We start from the raw sequence: 20869 nt of genomic DNA, 5'->3' as shown, positions 1-20869 counted from the left end.
CATGTTTATCAAATTTCAGCTGGTGGTCAAAAATGATGCCTAGGTTTTTTGGAAAAAGATTTGCTATTTGTAGCCAATAAAGCAAGCTCAGGTACCGGTGGGCATGTTGTGGCCCATGTCACAGTCCTCTACTTTGTTTCGTCGTGAGTCCTTCTCAGGTTTTGCAGGCTGTTGTAACAGGGTGGGAGATATTCTGTGTTACTGCATCAGATCTTTAGTGTACATCCTTCCCAAACATAACATTTGGTGCTCTTCAAAAGATTCAGTTCATTTCTCCTCAGTGATGATATGCTGTCGAATTCCATGTGCGATACCATGACCTGGAAGACAGACACCATCAGTTTTATTAGTGATGCAATGCAGTGTTGCTCTTTCAGCCAGTTCAAAGCCACGTGCAGAAAGGAGTATGATAGGAAGCAGGCAAATGAAAGTGAAAGACAGTTTGTGCTAGGTTTAGACCGAGGCATGGATTCAAAGGCATGCAGGAGCTTGGCAGTTCCTATCAGAAGTGTATATAAGAGTTTGGAATTAGATCACAACATGGGAGAAAATGAATTTTGCACTGCCAGCTGGTCTCTTAAGTTCATTCTCTTTTGGCTTGTGAAAGCATCTAGCCTTGCTCTGACGGAAGCATTATTGAGAGCCACAAAAAAATGACAGAACCAGCCAGCGTCCTTTCAGGAGCCACAGGTGTAGCCTGGGTAATGATGACAGCGAGAACCCACAGTGCACTGGGATGGGAAACAGAATCCACTGGGCATCAACGCATTTTCCTCACAAAAATATCAAGAATCATGTGCCACCCTGCTAACAAGGTCGCTCACTTCCCCCCTCACAGTTTGACTGGACAAGTTAGTGAACGATAAACTGATGGTTGATCAAGTCAACTGCTACATATTTTTACCCACTGCTGCTGCCCCTTTTTGAAACTGTTTGAACCCAACAGCTGTGACTCTGTTTCTCGAAATGAACAACAGAAATGAGAGAAGACTATGGCTGTGCCAGGCTGCCGAAAAATCAAGAGAAACTCCAGGAGAAGGGCAAGAGGACTGGCAACTATGGGACGCATGTATGACCATCTGCAGTGTCGTTTCTGTGAGTTTTCTTATGAAATTTGCTTGTGGCATGGCAAGACAATGAACCTTGCTGCAGATTGGATTAAAGGACCATACTGGTGATTTTTACATGTTTTGTATAAAATCTAAAAAATGTATATACTTAATGTGTCTGTTAGTCTTTTCCCCAAGCCAGCAGTCGTATTTTACAACTCCAATATCATTTTCCTTGCCAGCTTTTGTTAAAGTTGGTTCCTAAAAGCAGCAGCACTGTTGTGTTTCGATGACTTGAAACTGGGCGGATTGAAGCGGTTCCTCCGCCTCGGTGGTTTATGTTAGTCACACAAACAGAGCATTGTGGGTGGCTGTTTCAACCAGAAATTCACATTTGAAAACTGAGGGATTTTGATTGTATGTTCAGTAGTCTTGCGTGATTAGCAGAATGGTTTGTTGTGGTGTAAAACGGAGTGTAAACTGTGGTTAATGGCAAAATGTTGAGAATCACTGGTGTGGTCCTTTAACATGGGCACTGAAAGGATGCAGGCTGCTCTTTGTTCTTTATGTTTGCGCAATTTGTCCCGTTAAATTTTGATATTAGTTCTTAAGAATGTCTAGCACCGACACAAATAGATAAATTAATAAACTTTTTGTTTCATACCCTGGTGTGCTGTAGGTACTCTGGTTGACATGAGATGATAAACTAGAGGATGCTGAGGACAGGCCGTTGGGAGAAGCTCCTCGGCTCGCGCTGTTTGGAGAGGAACTGGATGAGACTGAAAGGAAAACAACACACTCCGTCAGACAAATATCCACATACACCAGACACCAAACACAGACACACACTTGCATGTCACTGTAAATTGGTTTGTCTCCCATAAAGCTGTGAAATGAGCGGGGCGTCTGGAGGTCGGCGTCTCTGTGGATCGCTCCTGTAGACGCTCAACAGAAAGCCGACTGATGAATGAGTTCAGTGGAAAACCGATAAGCCATAAATCATACGTCAACAACACGCTGACATATCTGTTGACACTCTGATGTGTTTGCTGAATTTAGTGATATTATGTGTTATTATGAAACCCAGCAGAGTTGTGGGCACGCCACACCCACAGGGTTAGGGTTAGGGTTCTGGTTGGGTCGGGGAACATGTCATTAGCATATGTTGTGTCAATTTCATGTCAATTCATGACCAGTTGCATTGCTGGTAGGAATGTCTCGGCCACAACTCTGGTGGAATCCACAATAACGCTTTACAGAAATGATGTTGACATGTAATTTATGGCTTATTGATATTCTACTGAGCTCTTGTTGATATTTAACTTATATATTATATATATATATATATATATATATATATATATTTTTTTTTTTTTTTTTTTTTTTTTTTTTTTTAATTGCCTAGTGTAATAAACAGAAATTCAAGGTACTTGCCTCCCACTGAAGCCAGGGGGCTGTAGGATCTGGATGCCGAGGCCTGCAGCAGAGACACAGCGTCATTCACACCACATGCTCAAACATTATTTCACAACCAACAATCTCTATATTCAACAGTGTATCTCAGTCCACTCAATGTATAATAATAATACTAATGAAAATTACATCACCATCATCAACAACAATAAGCAAAAACATACATTTAAAAATAATAATCATAATAGTAATAGTGAAAATTATCTTCATGCACCTAAACCTGCAGTAAGTACTTTTTTTTTTTTTTTTTTTTTTTTTACTGTGCCATAGCACAAAATAACCACAGTATATCTCCAGGTGATTGACAGGCTGTCTGACCTATGCCAGTGACTCTATTTGTTGAGTTATTGGTATTTCTGGGTTTTATTTCTCCTTGCAAAACTCCCTTTTGAGAGCACATACGGTTACAGGGGGGAAATTAGTCTGAGCTTTCAAGAAGCTCTGAAACTGACCAAATATTTTGACTAAAACCGTTTTGACTAAACTGATTAAAACTGTCAGAGATGACATAAATTCATAACTGTTGTTGGTGAAAGAACAACTGACCATCCTGGAAGTGAAGTTGTGTGATTTCATGGGTAAACTGGCCACTGGGCAGTAGATCCTCTTCTCCTTCTGACGCCGATTACAGAACCAAACCCGAACCACCTCCTTCTCCATGGACAGCTGCTCTGAGATCAGTGTGATCTCCTCTGAGTTGGGTTTGGGGTTCTGAAAACCAAAAATGGGAATGTTTTTTTTCTTGGTAATGATGTCTAGATATTAAGCTGCAGAAATGACACTCAGGCAGATCTGTGTAAAGCAAGTTAGTAAAACACAACAGTGCTGCGGCTTTTGAGCTCTGTCTCCTAAAAATGACATCTTCATACAGCTGAACTGCATTCTCAATTATGTTCTCAGTTTGGGTTACAAGAGAATTACATTTGTTTGTCTGAAAAATCGTCTGAAAGTCATCTGAAATTCGTTGGTGGATGGATCAGCCAGGCGATTTCAACCCTGGCAACCCAAGTTCGAGTCCTGCACAACCCCACATGGTGCTCATTTGTTGCAAACGTTACATAAGTTTTGTTATGTTACCTTAACCAAGTGGCTTTTAAGCCTAAACCTGTCCTTCTCTAACCTTAACCAAGTGGTTTTGGTGGCTGAAGGTAGAGAAACTGACATGCTATGCAAAATATGTTGATTAGAAATGTATTTGTGAAACATCAAAAACAAACATAATAATGAGCAAACCACATTTCCTCCTAAATGTAATTAAGAATGCAGTATGTTTGTGTGGGAACGTCATTTTTAGGAGACAGTGCTGCTGCTTTCAGGAAAACTAAAGTGGAGCAGCCCTTTAACTCACATCGAGGAAACGTTTTTCCAGAGTCAGCTTGATGTTTGTCTCAATGCTTGTCCTCTTTTTCCGCTTGCGTCCGTAGCCTTCCATCAGAGGCGGCAGGGAGGCCGGGTTGCTCATCGAGTCCGAGGGGGAGTTCTCTAACATCACAACACAGACAAGACCAGACCTTTGAGTGCATTTTCCTGTGCAGCAAAATGAGCTGTGAATACATTTTCCTGAGTGGTTTTAATCATTTCGCTCAATAAAACTGTTTTTGACTTCTGAAATGATTTTAGCAACAAATATCCTTTTGTGTTCCCTTTCAGCTCCAAGCCATAAGGATCAGTGGTGTTGCATTAACAGTGTGTGTCACTGCAGCGTACCGGCATCGCTCAGCCATTTCTCCAGCAGCGGCTTCAGCTTGCACATGTTTTTGAAGCTGAGGTTGAGCGCCTCGAAGCGGGAGATGGTGGTCTGGCTGAAGTCGTTGCCGTACAGTTTCCCCATAGCAAGGCCTACATCTCCCTGTGGTCACACACACACACACACACACACACACACACACACACACACACACACACACACACACACACACACACACACAAACCATCACCATCAGTGTCGTGTTGAGTAGCTTCCAGGGTGTGATGTGGTGGTGAAACACTGGATTCAAGGTTCAAGGTTATCTTTATTGTCCCTATTGGGAAACTGATTTGCAGCCAGGAAGTCCAATACACATAAAAAACATCCAATACACATAAACATAAATTATTATCATAGATTATTATCTCTCCATTCACTTCCATAACAAAACCAGTCACAAATACCACGTTTAATATAAAAACCAAAAAGTCTCAGTGCCCTTTTTTTTTTTTTTTAGAAAATTAAACAGCTCTTTTCTTACTAATTTCCTATTTGAATTGGAAAGTAGATCGGGCAGGTTGCATCTGCAGGAAACTTTGGCATGGCAGCCTTGCACCAGGAAGAAATTACCTGATAGTACGAATAAACAAAGTACAGTAATTACTCAAAAAAAGCAAAGTAGAACTTGTTGTTTTATATATTGGCATTAGGGCTGCATGATTTGGTGGTGCGGTAAAAAAGCAGCTCTCCATGCAAGACCTGAGACTGCCTCTTCATCACACCGTAATATTTGGGTAACTTTCCAGGATTGTCAGTCAAATTGTTTGTAGAAAACAACTGGACATTGAAAATCCCATACCGTTCCATCCTTACGCGCACTAAAGTCCTTGTCTTTGTTTTGAACCATCATCCTTAAGAAAAGTCATGACTCGGATTTGTGCCCAAACGGCCCCACACCCACCTGAGTGAAGCCCAGTTTGATGCGTCTTTGTTTGAAGGCCTTGGCGAACTGCTCCAGCTCCTCCAGATCGCTGGGCTCGTCCTGCTGAGGCACTGCCATGTGCTTTGGCATCTGCAGGTGGGACATGTCCATGTGGTTCTCCATGGATGGTCCTGCCAGGCCCGAGCGACTCATCGCCTTCAGCAGGAGAATATGGAAATACGGTCATTTCACTGCTGGAGCTGGTCTGATATATTACTGTAATCTTATTTTGAAATGGTTAAGATTAGGGTTTGGATTGGTTTAGAACAAAATAGCATCTTATGCCAGACATAAACTGATGGGTTTAACAGGGAAAATCAAATGAAGGTGATTTTTGAGTCACTTTTGCAAGTATATTTCATTTTTAAAGTCATGCAAGCTAGTTTTTAGTGGTACCTGGCCTGTCCTGGGGTGAGGAGTAGGTTAAGGTCAGGGTAAAGGGTGGGAAACTTTACCTGGCAATGTTAGCTTGCAAACTAACATCAGCAAACACGCTAAAAACAAGCTGGTCTTTTGCTCAGACATGGATTTGAACATGGTATCTCATGGGAGGGTGTGTTTGACCCGTCCACCACCTCCCCTGCCTCAGCATATGGACTCTGCCTGTCCCTTTACACTTCACGTTGCTGTTCTTTCACATAATAGATAGATAGATAGATTTACTTTATTGATCCCAAAGTGGGAAACTCTTAATATAAGTGTGTGTCTTTCACACGTCAGCGTCACACTGACACGCTTTCCTCTGGTGGACCGGCGGCTCTATTTCACGCTTTGCCTCGACTCTGGGCTGCACACCGCCTGCCTGCCTCGAGCCTCTCTGAGCATCAGCAAACTTCCAACAGGAATGACCAGAGCTTCATCATAAACATGCCCATTTCCTGTCTGTTCTTGGCTGTGGTTCGGTGCTTGCTGTTGCTGAGTGGTGTGCAGTGCCGGGTGCTGCTCTGTGTTTACCTGCTGGCTGAGGGCCAGTCCGGGCTGGTGCTGCAGGAGGCCCGCCTGGCTCTGGCCGGGCAGGGACAGCAGGTTCTGCTGCAGGAGCGCTGCAAGGCAACCGGCACACATCTGTTCAGTAACGTGCTGTGACTGGTGACGTCTGCAGACTGTCAGCTCAGTGGGTTTCAGCTGTGCACAGACCGAGCAGCTGTTATAGGAATAATAATAATAACACTACAAAAATCTCTGCCTGAATCAAAACGCCAAAGTGTTCACAGCCGGTCCCAAATCACTGATTTATCATCATGAGCGGTGAGATATTTTAACACTTTGAAACCCGAACAAGTTCAAAGAACAAGAATGAACACAAAATTACTACAAAATGTGTTTTTTAAAAAGGTATACTTTTTTTGTTAAACAACTTTTGAATTGAAAACGTGCCCATGGCCAGCCGCTGCACAGGCTTCACGGCTTAAACGTGTTGGCTGAGCCTTCAGGTCACAAGACTTGAGGTGGTCAAGGATCTGTGGCTGCAGGCCAGGAGGAAACGTCATGGTGAGATTTTTTTTTTTTTTTGCGTTCTTTTGCAATACTTTTCTATTTTCCGTTCTGTTCCCTCTTCCAGCTGCTGCCAGCACAGAGCTCTCTGCATCTGAAGTTTCCTTTCCCCGTCCACATCACCAAGCCTGTTGAGCAGCAGCCTCACTCAGCAGAAACACTGCCCAGTTCAAAGTCAGATTCAGCTGGTCCATACTGGTGTTAGTGCTGGGAGCGCTGAGCAGAAAGAGGAAGACGGCCCAGAGGGAACGGAAGTAGAAAAGTACTGCAAGGTGACACAAAATTTTTTGCAAGGCGAAGGAACGCAAAAAAAAAAAAAAAAAATCCATGACCCCTCAGGGGCGCCGTAGGTCAGGCAACGATACTAATCAGAAGATAAAATATATTTTGCAAGGCTTCAAGCATGCATTCTTAAAATAATTCATCATGAACACATTCATCAGTCTGTGCTTCAGCCTGTGCTAAACTCGAGACGATGCACCGTCTGAAACAAGCTGGAAAAAGATCATTCAGCTAGCTGACTATTCAGAGGAGCTGCGCCGGTCAGCCATGTTGGCTCAGCGGAGGAGGCTGCCGCACCTTGGTGGCTGCTCTGGCTCTGGGTCAGCAGGAAGGAGGAGGGGGGCGACAGGTGGGAGGGAGGCATCAGGACCAGCTGCTGCATGGTGTGGAGAGAGGCCAGCTCCTGTGGGCACAGCAGAGGGTTCACTCTCCATGAGCAGGGAGACAGTCAGTGAGAAAACCTGTTGCACAGCTCAGAAGTAATGTGGCAATCTGGTGTTGGGTTTTGGTTTTGACTTTTATGGCAACTGAAAAAAATATCGGTGGTGGGGGGAAATATTCTCTGAGTAAAAACTCACAAATTTAGAAAAAAGGAGAAAAAACTGAGATAATAAAGTCATAAATTTATGAGAAAAAAAACTTGGAGACACTTTTTCTTATCTTTCTTACACTCTTATGCTTCCGTATGAAATACTATTTTTCTCAGTTTTCTTCCTGTAAATTTGTGACTTTCTAATCTCAGAGAATATCCAAGTTTTTTTCTCATAAATTTACAACATTGAAATTTCTGAGCTTTTTCTCACAAACTTGTGACTTAATAATCTCAGACCTTTCAAGTTTTTTCTCATAAATTTACCACTTTAATCTCAGAGAATATCCATGTTTTTTTCTTGTGAATTTACGACTTTAATCTCGGAATTTCAGATTTTTTTCTCACAATCTTGTGACTTTATAATCTCAGGATTTTCAAGTTTTTTTTTTTTGTTTTTTTTAACCATAAATTTACCACTTTAATCTCTTTAAATTCTTGTGAATTTACGACTTTAATCTCGGAATTTCAGAGTTTTCTCTCACAATCTTGTGACTTTATAATCTCAGGATTTTCAAGGTTTACATCAATTTTTGAGTTTTTTCTCTGAAATTCATCTCTTTAATCTCAGAGAATATCTGAGTTCTTTTCTTGTGAATTTACGACTTTAATCTTAGAAATTCCAAGTTTTTTTCTCAGAATGTTATTCCCCCCACTCCTTAATTTTTTAGTTTTTTTCCTAAACGTGGCACTATAGTACGCCATCGTAGATTCTACCTGCCTGCTTCATTTTGTAAAATCCATCCCTGAAGAAGAGATCGTGTTGCTTAAAAGTCTTGTGACTTTATAATCTCAGGATTTTCAAGTTTTTTTCTCTGAAACTGAGCTGCCTCTGTGGTTTTCCCTGCCTGCTTCATTTCTTAAGAGGCTGTGTGTGTGTCCTACCCCGCTCATCTGTCCTCCGGCCACCGGCGAGTCCTGACCGAGGTGACATGTCTTCAGGGACGAGACGGAGTGCGGCGAGTCGTTGATGTCCTCTGTCTTTATCTGGGACAACAAGAGCACAGCCAAACGTTTGAGCCGCTCGGTCAAAGGTCATGTCGAGCGGTTACGATGCGTTTAATGTCCACAGTCTGTGTGTGTTTACGTGCTTCTATTTATGTGTGAGTGTGTGTGTTGTGTTGTGTATGGAGGCAAAGTGCACACACACACACTCGTGCACACTCACTCCAGGACCAGTTTGGTCACTCGGGTTTTTGAACAAGATACAAAGAGCGATAGACTCTCTCCCTCCCCTCAGGTGAGCCATTATGCAAATATCCCCCCCACCCCCCCCGAAACCTGCTGCACTTCCTGTAAACACGGAGAGAAAAATCAGCCTCTGCCCGAAGGAATGTTTACAGACTTATCCAAATAGCTGGAAACTGTTTGAGGTGTGCTGAGGTGATGTCAGCCATCTGGGATAAGAGCTGGCGTGTCCTGAGGATGTTGGCGGTCAGGAGCGTCTGTTTGACCTGCGGTCTGCGACGCCGGCAGAGTCAACGCCGACAGCGCGGCTGCCACTTCCAAGTTGGCTTCAGGCTCTTGATATTCAAATTGGGCTTCGTTATTACGTCTGCAAACACCTCGCAACTGTGCAGGGTCCCCGGCTACGAGGACGTTAGCAAAGATGAGAGCTTCAAAAACAGACATGTTTTTGTATTTTACATCTGAATAAAACCACCTCTGAAGTAAGGCGTGTTCTGGTGCACGGTCACTTCTTGGTCACTCTGGATGTCGACCCAAGACAGGAACTCAAATGATGAGAGCGTTCGGTCAATCAAGCCTTTGCTCGGCTCCGCAGCTCTGATCCTAATTTCCAAATTAGCGCTTGATCAGTTTAACGTATTTGATTGGCTAAAGGTCACTGCGTGTCCAACATAAGGACTCGCTTTTCTAACGTATTTCCCCTGAAACCGAAATGTTCTTCCTCTCATTATTCAGTTTGGTTTGGCAGTTGAGGAGCAGAATCATGGGAGCGTGCGTATGAAACTAGCTTTGGGCTCTTGATATTCAAATTGCGCTTCGTTATTACATCTGCAAACACCTCGCAACTGTGCACTCTTTCAGCTGGAAGGACATTAGCAAAAGCACAAACTTCTAGAATATGTACATATTTTATATAAAAAATAGCTCTGAAGTAAAGTGTGTTATGGTGCACTGTGGTGTTGCATGGTTCCCTCACAAAATAGTTAAATTTCACATGTGACTCGAAATATTCACATGTGAACTAACATTTTCCACATGTGAATAGAAAACAGTGTCAAGTGAACAAGACATTTTCACATGTGATTTGCTGCTTTCACACGACTGAAATTGTCCACATGTCATGTGGAATTCGCATTTTCACATGTGACTGGCCTCTGGACGAGAATTTGCACATGTGGACAAACCAACCTGAAAATCACATGTGAAAAAATTAAATCAGGTGTGGCTGTACATCACATGTGTTCCAGAACCACATGTGGTTTATTTCACATGTGATTGATATTTTTTCATAAGGGTTCGGTGGATCAAGCCTTCGTTTAGCTCTGCAGCTCTGATCCTAACTTTCTAATTCTATTATTTTCAGTTTAACGTGTCTGATGGCTAAAATCAGTGTGTGTCCAACATAGGGACGTGCTTTCCCAACGTATTTCCCCTGAAACCAAGATACTCTTACTCTAATAATTCAGTTTGGTTTGGCAAGATTGGAATGATTATGGGAGCACGTGCATTAAACTACTAAACAATGTTTGGTATAAACTTATGAAACACAAATCCAAGTTGTTCAAAATTTGGGCTGGAAAAACAAGAAGGTGTGTATGCATTCAGGGAGCGATACATACCTGCCGACTGAAGTCGATTCCGTTTTGCTCTAAATCTCCAAGAGAAAGAAAGAGATTCAAAAATTAGAATTTCATTCTATGGAAATGATGAACAAAACTCAACTCCTTCAAAGTGACAGTCCGGACAGTTTAATACACACTCCATCCTGAGTGTGTTAGTGTCGATGTGAACAGTCATCAGTCATTTAATCTGCAGACCCTGAACATCCGTGTTACTTCCACTTCTCTTTACTGTGGAATAAAATCAAGCTGAGTTTATATTTTCTCTTATTTTTCTGTTTTGTTGTTGTATTTTCATTATCGCTGCTGTCACTGACTTTTGCTGATTTTGTGCTTCTTTTCTCCTTTATTTCCTCAGCAAATCACCACTACTTTGTTGCTGAAATAATCGACTTTCCCCCACATGTAGTATGACTCAAAATAAACTCACGGGGAAATGAAACACTTTTTGATCATATTAAAGGATACAGTTGTTGTTCTGTAAAAGCACATTTTGGAAAGTGTTTTCTATGGCAGAGTATTAGAGCCGTTGTAGAGAGAAAAAAAATACCCTGAGAAAAAATCTTAGAATTTTCAGGTTTTTTTCTCATAAATTTGTGAAGTTTTTTTCATCATAAATTTAACATTTTGATTTTTTTATCTTGGTAATATAACCCCTCCACCGGCTCCATATTTTTTCCCCGCTATAGTGTCACTAATATGCTGCCATAGATTACACTTCTAAAATAATACATACACATTTCTAAAATTCTTTTTCTCAAGTTTTCTCCTGAAATGTAAAAAAGTGCACAAAATCCTGCCAAGATGTTCTTCATGCCTACATTGTACTTCACTTTATGAATCTTTTGGCAAATAAACTTGTCAAATACCAGCATCAAAAGCCATTCATTTAATTTATAAATAAATAAATACATATATAATGTATTTCTTCAAGTTGGACGGCAAGTTTCTAACTGCCGGTATCTCTTTATTTTTATAATCAGAAACATTTAATCTGCCCAAACAGCTGCCAGATTACAATCTGCCTCATTTTACAAGTTTTCAGTTTGTAGTGACGAAGATGTTCAGGGAAAATGTATCAGATTAAAAAAATCTGAAAATACAGAGACGTGAAAGCTCAGTGGAATTTGTTTCTCTTAAGCACGTCTCCTTTTAGAAAAGAACTCCTGTGTAGAGTTTAAAAAAAAAAAAAACTTTTAAAAAACTTTTAAAACATCCAAGGCGCACTGCTATAATGTCAAAAAGCCTTTATTATTAAATGGCTAAATATGATGACATGCTGAGCGATGTGTTTCAGCCCGGCTCACAGAGCTGACACGAGACAAACTTAAAAAAAAAAAAAAGAAAAAAGATGTATTTTTCATGATCTAACCCTCTCCACAGAGCAGTTTGGGTGACTGTTGGAGTACTTTTGGGAGATTCGTTGCACCCAAAAAAAGCCTCTTATACTGTAAAAAATACATGTATAAGAGGCCTTGTGGACAAGTGCAGTTTTCAGAGAGAGAGAGAGCGATAGAGAGATGGATGGGGGGGCAGGCGGAGGAGTGCAGGGAGGAAGGGAGATCAAGGTGTGCCAGGTAAGAGCTTGCAGCATCATTTGAATGTCAAATGGGGCCTTTCGGAGTCGAGGAGAGGCAGAGCGCTGCCAGAGACACACAATGGAAACAGGAGTATCTTCAACAACCCCCCCGGCCCCACCCACCCACCCACACACAGTGTCACACACACACACACACACACACACACACACACACACATGCACACACCACCGCCGCCTCCCCAACCCCCGACTCCCACCCCACCAGCACCACAGCCAAACTTCCAGTATGGAAATGACCAAGCCATGCAAATCAGCTTATAGCCCGGGTCGTCTCTGTTAGGCACACACACGCACACACACACACACACACACACACACACACATAAAAACATGGGTGCAGGCAGACACATATGCCCACATCAGTCCCATCATATACTGTCACTTTATAATCTACACCAGTCTGCTGGGGTGCATCGCATTTAAATCTATTTTTGAATGAGAAATTTAAACATATATATTTTTTCCCCAGTGGATCATTGTTTTGTACCAGTCTCCACTCTCTTCATTCCCAACGGTGTATACAAACTGCCTGTTTTGACGTGAGCAACAGAAACCTTTAACACACACTCACTGACAGTGGAAGCTGATATGAATGTTGGTGTCAAATGGTGAGAAAATCATTTTGGACAGCAGTTAGTTTCCACCCTGCACCTCACACACAGCCTGCCACTGTCCCCAGGTTTTATTTTACACTGTGTGTGTGTGTGTGTGTGTGTGTGAATCAGGAACATAGAAAACGGACACAAAACAAGCACGATACTGACTGGAGGCCAAAAAAAAAACAAAAAAAAACAACAAGCGTTTGGCCTTTCTGTTGGTTTGAGTCACTTCTCTCACGCAGCCTCTGTCTGTCTAAATAAAAGTTCCACATTTGCCGCTGCTGGTTCCTGCTTTGGTGGCTGTTTGGCGTCTTCAGCCCGAGGCAGGCAGCGACTCTCTGCAAACAGCCTCAGGTGTATCCTGCTCTACCAACCGACCAGCGCAATACACACACACACACACACACACACACACTGCTGCTCGTGAAAATGACAGCACAGAGAAATGCTGCTTTTGTTTTGGTTACAGCTACACACTAAAGCACAGAATCCACCGGCCAGTAGGAAGAGCAGTTTAAGAGAAGTTATGTTTGATGGGATTAATGTGAAGTTCTGCTTCAAAACAGTTAAAAAGAGGTTACTGATCTCGTGGCAAGAAAATATCCACAGAGAAACAGAGCACTCTTTGAGGGAAGATGCCAAAGTTATAGAGCAAAAAAGGTGAAGAGGAAAAGTTCCAGTATGAAAAGTTATAATGGGAAAGTTTCTGTCACTTCACACACTCTGATCCAAAATTCATCAAACAGCCTTAAGATGATCACTGAATCCCATTTCTGCTGTTATCACGTCACATCATTTCATTTTCTGACTTTCCCAGAGATCATTTTCACACGGAGAAAACCTCAGCATGTCAAACTTGTGATCGTCAGCTCCCATCTCAACTAACGTCTTTACGTCCAACCTCATGAAAACACCAGTCCAGTCCCCAGGAGGACAGACGTGTCTCTGTCTCTGCACCAGCAGCGTGAAAACCATCCAAAGCAACGGGAGCGCTCGCCCGTCTGAGCCGCGAGGAGGTTTAGAGGAGTTCACGTCCGGCGTGAAAAAAGAGAAAAGATCTTACCTGCTTGTTCAGCCGCAGCGTCCGACTGCTCCACCGTGTCTGCGCTCATCTTAATATCTGTAATGATAAATATAGCTGATTTTCCTAAAGGATTGTAACTTTACCAGGACAATGAAGCGCTCAGGTCACCCAGTAAAATGATCTTGAATTTATTCTAATTTGGTGCTGCCCCCACCTCCACCACACAAAGACACACACTCACACACACACACACACACATACAGACACCCACACATACACACGTGATTGCTTGTTATAATATTTATAAGCTATGAATATATCCTCATACAGCAATGGGAAATCATTCAGCAGCCTCCCCAGTCCGTCTTTCACAGTCAGACCTGAGCAGGGCACGTCACAGAAAAGGTTAATGTTGCTCAGGTGAAGCAAAATGATGTGACTTTACCTGCGGAGCATTCTGAAGGTGTTACAGCTGCTGGTCAGGGTGTGTTTGAGGCGGTGACTCACCTGAGTTGAGCTCGAGCTTCTTCTCCTTGATTATTCAAAAAGTCGCTAGTATTGGGATTAAAAAGTTTGGAAATCCACGGCTGCTCATCTGCATTTTCCTAAGTGGTGAAGCGCTCACCTCTGCAGCAGAGCCCACAGCGGCTGATAGGCTGATTTGCATAAGTCTCTGTGCGTCCTATCCAGCCTCAGACTTTTTGCATAAAACAACAATGGGGTTACTGCGAATGTAGACGGCATGCATGTGTCTGAGTGTGCGTGTGTGTGTGTGTGTCTGTTCGTGTGTGTGTGTGTGTGTTTGCACAAAAGGTAGGATAGGCAGCAGATTACACCAAGATACAGTTCATCCTAAATGTGATAAAGAAAATAAAAGTTTTTACCGTCTTCCAGAGAGACACTTTTCTCTCCTCCAGTGTGTTAGTGTCTCTCTCTCTCTCTCTGTGTGTGTGTGTGTGTGTGTGTGTGTGTGTGTGTGTGCACAAAAGGTAGGATAGGCAGCAGATTACACCAAGATACAGTTCATCCTAAACGTGATAAAGAAAATAAAAGTTTTTACTGTCTTCCAGAGAGACGCTTTTCTCTCCTCCAGTGTGTTACATATTTATATTAACATATTTATTAACACATATTTATATGAACACATTTATATTAACGTATTTACTCCATATTTATATATTACTAATCTTCATTGTCCATATTAGTAATCCCAGAGAGAAATGAGCCAATCCATCTTGTGTGTGTGTGTGTGTGTGTGTGTGTGTGTGTGTGTGTGTGTGTGTGTGTCATATGTTGTTTTGGTTGTTGTGTTTTTGTCTGCTTGTTAAAGTGTGATGACTTCTGAGTCACAGACAAATTTCCCAACAAGGACAGTAAAGTTTATCATATCATATACAGAGCCCCGTGTCTACCTGCTGCTCAGGTTGTTTCTAACATGTAAAGGTCGACTAAAACATGGAATTAAAATGGAATTTGATGATTTTCAGCACGTGGCATGTTTCTGTTCCACACTGACACTGAAACTTAAATCTGCTTTAACCCAAGTTTTTCTTCATTGTCCAGATTAGTAATCCCAGAGAGAAATGAGCAAATCCATCTTGGACACTGAAACCCTCTGAATCATGTCAAACAGCTGCTCAACATGACATGAACACTTCACTGCTGAGCATTCATTATTTCCTTGATGCGTTAAAGGGGTAGTTCACCCATTTTGAAAAAAAAAAAAAAAGAAAAAAAAGATACTATCTCAATTCCCCTCTGGCTGTTCTGTAGGACAGTTGTGGTGCTGGCTCTTGCTGCTGTTCGCCATGCCGTCTCCCCGCTTGCAGTAACCATAACAACAAAGACACCCCAGGATTCCTTGCGAATCGAGCATGCGCAGACGTAACTGAATATTCCGGTACGGGGCATTTTCTGATTAAGGTGTTTACATGGCACAATATTCCGGTTAGCACGGGCATATGCCAGGGGTCTGATTCGGAATTTTCTCCAACCGGAATATGACCTTAATCAGGTTCAGTGTGTTTACATGACACGTACACAACCAGAATATTGAGGATATTCTGAATAATACAGGAATATGGTGTGCATGTAAATGTGCTCAATGAGAGGAAGATAGCACCACTACTGTCCTACAGAACAGCTGCAAGGGGAGTGAAATAATATCATATATTTCAAAATGGGTGAATTATCCCTTTAAGGACCAAGTTATTGTGAGTGGCTGGTTTTTCCCAGGATAGCCCCACTCAATCAGACAGCTTTTTTCTCTCTCTCTCTCTCTCTTTTTTTTTTTTTTTATTAATTAATTCAACATAGAAAGCAGGTATACATTTGAAAGCAGCCTCTATATAGTCAATAGCAGAGACATCTGCTCATCAGCAAAATAATGAAAAAAAAACTAAGTAAGGTTGGGCCACAACAATTATTACGTTTATAACTAAGTATCCATGATTATCACCTATAGAAAAAGAAGAAAAGAAAGAAAAATACCTGCACTTTCACACAATTTTTTTTCTTTTCTTTTAAACCAAACCCACCCCAACCCATCACCAGAGATCATTCTGTACATTTCATTACACTTTACAAATAGGATATTTCAGTGTGTACTTATACATAGTGGGCAAGACGAATCCAAAAGACAGACAAAGCAATCAGACAGCTTTCATGAAAAGAATCCTGAAAGCTTGGCCATGACTTCCACACTGACATTTATTTAGACAAATATGTTACAGGTTATAGAGAGCCCCTTATCCTCTGGTTTTCCCTTAAATTTCCCCTTAAATAGTATCAAAGTCAGAAAAAAGTGGCTTCAGTTGAGCTCCATCACATTTCTATTGTATTCAAAGCCAGGATGATGTTGTTCTATGGCTGCCCCTTACCCAAAGAAAATATATTTACCAATATATTAAATTAAATATATGGTGGTATATTAGAATATACTACATTTAATATATGGAATTACAATATATTGATATATATTTTATATTTGAAAATGTCTTAGCAATACATGGAATAATATATTGGTGAAACATATATTTATGCAATATATTTATATATTGCATCAATATATTGTAATGTATTTCAATATATGGAATAATACATACAAGTAATAGAAGTAATTGTGCATTTCAGATATTGCAATATATTGCATATGAATATATATGTGTTTATATCCTGTAATATATGTCATTTCATATTTATAAATATCCTCCATAATGTATTTAGATTTATATGTGATGAATACTGGGTACATATATTTAAACATACATGATCTATGACTTTCCAGTTATATGGGAACATGTATTGGAAATATATGAACAGATATATGCCATGAATGGTCCATGCATATGTTATGGTTGTTTATTGGAAAACATGCAATGTTAAAAAAAAAATCCCAATATATTTTTTATATGTGTTGCAATATATATATACCTATATGGTATATGCATTTATTGCAGTATATTTGAACATATAAAGACAAACTATTACATGTAACAATATAGTGCCGTTTTTGGTCTTGATTGCAATATTTTTTTTATATGTTTCAATATATAGACATATATGGTCTATGCATATATTTCAATAATTGGAAAATATAAAGACTACTTCCCAAATATGGAAATGTATTATCTAATAGATCACATGATATTTTCCAATATACTGCAATATATTTTTGTTTCGTAAGGGGCAGCATTAAATCAAACAGAAAACGTCTCGATGTCTTGTGCATTATTGTAGACACATGTTCCTGGACTTCAGCGGGACATGTTTGGAAACCTGAGGATCTCTAGGAGACCCTGAAAACCCCGCCATGCTGAGCGCCCTTGAGCAAGACACTGAAATGATCCCTGTCAGCTGCAGGGACGTTCTGTAGCCGTCTTTCGAGCTCCCTGCGCTGGAGGGCAAGAGAGCAGGAACATGTCACTCTGTCAGCTCACATATTCAAATATTTTTTATTGAGAACAAATATAAATACAGGGTTTGTTTGGTTGTCAGGTCTGTCAAGTCTGCTCGAGTCGGCTGCTGTTGCAATACAAGAGTCCGAGTCCCACTCACTGATGGCTTCTCTGCGTCAAAGCCTGGACGCAGCTGCCAGTAGCCAATATTTTGTACCAGTATTCATTATCTTTAAATTTGACCATTACAGGGCAAAAAAAGAAAAAAAAATAGACAACTATCACTAGAGTGAATCTTTTTTTATTGGAAATATTTCAATTACACCACAAAAACAATGTTGTAAATGTGAAATGAAAAGATCATTGCAGTTTGATGGGATTGTAAATGTGCACTCATGCCCGCTCACCGTGCACGCCTGCATCAGTGCATGTCTGGATCCCAAAGAGCTAGGCACATCACTGAACACACTTACCTTTTTTTTTTTTTTACACAGGTTGAATAATAAATACAGCTTTTTCCTTGTATCTTGACAGCTTATTATTATCAAATAATATTTTCCCCAGTAAAATCTTGATATATGTGAGTAGATGGAGGCTGACACTAAAATATCCAGATCACTGACGTAAACTCTCCTTGATAGCTGCGTCAAATGAAAAGTGAGAAATCAAATGTAAGTCTTTATGAAAGCTTTTCATGAACATATTATCCTGTTATGTTTCCCTAACACTCACCATAATCTGTGCCTAACCTTAGAGTTTTGGTAGCTAAAAATAAGATGATTTGACATAAAGTTCACGCATGCAGCACCTCAGTGGTGAGTTAACGGGAAGGACTGGTGCATCACCTGTGCCATTAAACAATATTACAGGCATTTTGACTCTTGCTTTGTCTGTGTGCAAATGGAGTTTGAGCCCTCTAGTGGTCAGAAATGCAGTCTCTGCAGCTTTGATCAGCAGCCGCAGACGAGGAAGGAAAGTCACTGTCTTACAACATCACAAACTATAACAGGTGAGGTATCAGATTTGCTTGTAATCACCAGCTGATTTAGTGTTCAATGTTGCCACATCTCTACTTGAAGATGTTTGTTTGCAAAGTGTGAAACTTTACCAGTGACTGAGGGGGTTTCACCGTTTGGTCTGCAGGAGTTTGGTCTGATGTGCAGCTGTGCAGACCTGAGACCTGAAGCCTTCAGGTCTGATGAATGATGCTGTTTTGTCTGATGTCTGTGAATTTCCGAGGTGGATAACATGCGTTGTCTCTAAGCCTGACCATGTTCTGAACAGTGAAGATGTGCAGCTGCCATCAAACCGGAGATACTGGGCTCCAGTTCTAACAGGATCAGACTGAAACTCTTTTGTGTATCAGTTAATCCTGTTTTTTAAATAATATTTTTATTGGAGGGAGTGTATCCTACAGCAATGAGAAAACAAAATACAACTCAAATAGAAATGAATACTCGTCCATATTTTGTTATTCCAGCTTCCGACCCTTTGCCATTACTGATGCAAAAAAAAAAAAAAAAAAAGCATAAAATCCTTGAAACAATTATAAGATAAATCCAAAAACACCAAATACAATAAAATAGGTTAGAGAGCTTCAAATGAAATAGTCAGTAATCCAAACAAGACACATTCACTCATCTGAAATGTGCCAAACTCAGGGAGATGAAGAGCAAAATGTACAAATGAGCAGACATTTCTTTTTACAGTCACACTTTCTGCTGTCATACATTTTATCAGTCAGTCTGAAGTCAAGTGAGGAGCCCGATCCCTGATCGAATGTCACCTGAAGAGCCTCTCACACACCTGGAGCCTGGAGTCTGGAGTCTGGTCCTCAGTCATGGTGCTGTGATGTAAACTGATCCATTTTCTGTTTCCTGTCCTCCTTTCTTTTTTGTATTGTGCTGTTACAAATGGAGCTGCTAGTGATGAACAAAAAAAAATCAGCCCTGGTTTACAATAAAGTATTATCAATCAATCAATAAGTCAAATCAATGTCCTAACGTGAGCACCGTTCCTCTGGGCTGTTATAGGTCCGCTGTCCTGTGAGCAGCACAGGGTTGGTTGTTGCGTTTAATTTAAGACGACACAGAACCTGAAGTGGTTGGCGAAGGGCGGAGCTCCACAGAGTCCCGCGGTGCCACAGGGTCGACTCCAGGCTGCCGGGACAGCAGAGACGTGGCTCCGCTCCTGCCAACGTCACCCCACGTCACCAACATCGGCTGGACTGCTGAGCGCCAAGAGGACGGCGTATGTGAATTTCTCAGATTTGCATGATGTTTTACATTATCCTCTGCCACTTTTTGACACTTATTTAAATCACAGGTGAAAAATATCTTAAGGCAACTCACAACTCAGGGACAACAAAGGTTTATACTGCAAGCAGGTTTTTACAGTTCTTATGTAAAACTACAACAGCAGCCAGAGCCAGGCCCTGCCTGCATGTGATGCTGCCACCAGCAGGCTCCTCGCCTCATCTGGGAAAAGTCAGTGACATACAGTTTCCAGTTTCTAGGCCTTCCAACAACCATAACAGTTAATGGTCTAGTTAACAGAAACTTGTGACACGTTTCAATTTTAAAATGTGGTCAGTTTAATACATTAAATGAAAATATGAGTGTAGACATAACCTTTTACCCCACAGCCCATAACCTTGTGCAGTTCAAAGTGTCATACAGACTCTGTTCCTGCAGGGAGAAGGTACACAGCCTTTTGTCTGATGTGTCGTCTGTTTGCAGTCGATGCAAATCTAAGGTCAGTTCTTTATCTTTTGCCAGTGAAAGTATGAAAAAGTGGCTGTTTTGTTTGGAATGGAATTCACTTCAACCACAATTCAACTCACTACAAATGACTACAGCACAAAAATATATGAGCGATTATTTTAACATGTTTTATTTATCTAAATACTTTAACAAGCATTTCAAATTTAATTTTTGGCCATTGTTTTGCTAATTTTCTTATAGTTTTATATAGTTTTATATATATAGTTTTATATATAGTATAATTTTCTTTTTGCTTTTTTTGCTTTTTTTCCTGCAATTTTCTGGTCTTTTTCTTGTAACTTTTTTCCCCAGTTCTTTGTCATTTTCCAGTCATTTCTTGCTGATTTGCTCATCATATTTCTCTCCATGTTTCTAAAAGAAATCAACTGAATTTACCCAACTTTAAATGAAAAAGAAACATAGGTTTTTGTAATTTTAATTTTTCTAATCAATCTTTTGTCCCATGTTTTGAGAGAAATCAAGTGAATTCAAATTTTTGAAACAATTTCGGATAAATTGAGGAACATTTTGTTCCTTGGCAGGTGTTTGGAACACCTGTAAGGTGAAGTGCTGCATCACTGATCGGCCAACATGGCTCAGTTTCAGACTCCAGAGGGCAGCGCTG

At 40.9% G+C, this 20869-nt stretch overlaps 1 protein-coding gene across 3 annotated transcripts; it reads right to left on the bottom strand.

Annotated features, from left to right (window-relative positions):
• Positions 1 to 245: 245 nt before the first annotated feature.
• Positions 246 to 14170, bottom strand: pou2f3 (POU class 2 homeobox 3). Of its 3 annotated transcripts, none has more exons than XM_030068615.1 (13): positions 14094 to 14170; positions 13626 to 13682; positions 10364 to 10398; positions 8442 to 8543; positions 7265 to 7370; positions 6146 to 6234; positions 5171 to 5347; positions 4230 to 4371; positions 3871 to 4004; positions 3069 to 3233; positions 2484 to 2526; positions 1714 to 1828; positions 246 to 320 (listed from the first exon to the last, which is right to left on the bottom strand). In XM_030068615.1, exons 2-13 carry the CDS (start codon positions 13672 to 13674, stop codon positions 278 to 280), a joined length of 1200 nt encoding a protein of 399 aa, XP_029924475.1. In that variant the 5' UTR covers positions 13675 to 13682; positions 14094 to 14170; the 3' UTR covers positions 246 to 277. The 3 variants fall into 3 exon arrangements, with proteins under 3 accessions (XP_029924475.1, XP_029924477.1, XP_029924476.1); XM_030068617.1 differs by having other exon boundaries at positions 10364 to 10392; XM_030068616.1 differs by lacking the exon at positions 14094 to 14170 and having other exon boundaries at positions 13626 to 13739.
• Positions 14171 to 20869: the final 6699 nt, after the last annotated feature.

Source organism: Myripristis murdjan, chromosome 14 (assembly GCF_902150065.1).
Source record: "Myripristis murdjan chromosome 14, fMyrMur1.1, whole genome shotgun sequence".
Lineage (NCBI taxonomy): Eukaryota > Metazoa > Chordata > Actinopteri > Holocentriformes > Holocentridae > Myripristis > Myripristis murdjan.
The sequence above is the reverse complement of the archived record's forward strand: the minus strand, read 5'-3'. Positions and strand labels throughout refer to the sequence as shown.

Bases quoted from the DNA above. Each gene is read 5' to 3' on its own strand.
- pou2f3 (XM_030068615.1), bottom strand. From the start codon at position 13,674: ATGAGCGCAGACACGGTGGAGCAGTCGGACGCTGCGGCTGAACAAGCA. The intron at 4,372-5,170 runs GTGGGTGTGGGG...GTGTGACCACAG, and splicing joins TCAAACTGGGCTTCACTCAG to GGAGATGTAGGCCTTGCTAT. The intron at 321-1,713 runs GTATGAAACAAA...TCTGTCTTCCAG, and splicing joins AGTACCTACAGCACACCAGG to GTCATGGTATCGCACATGGA.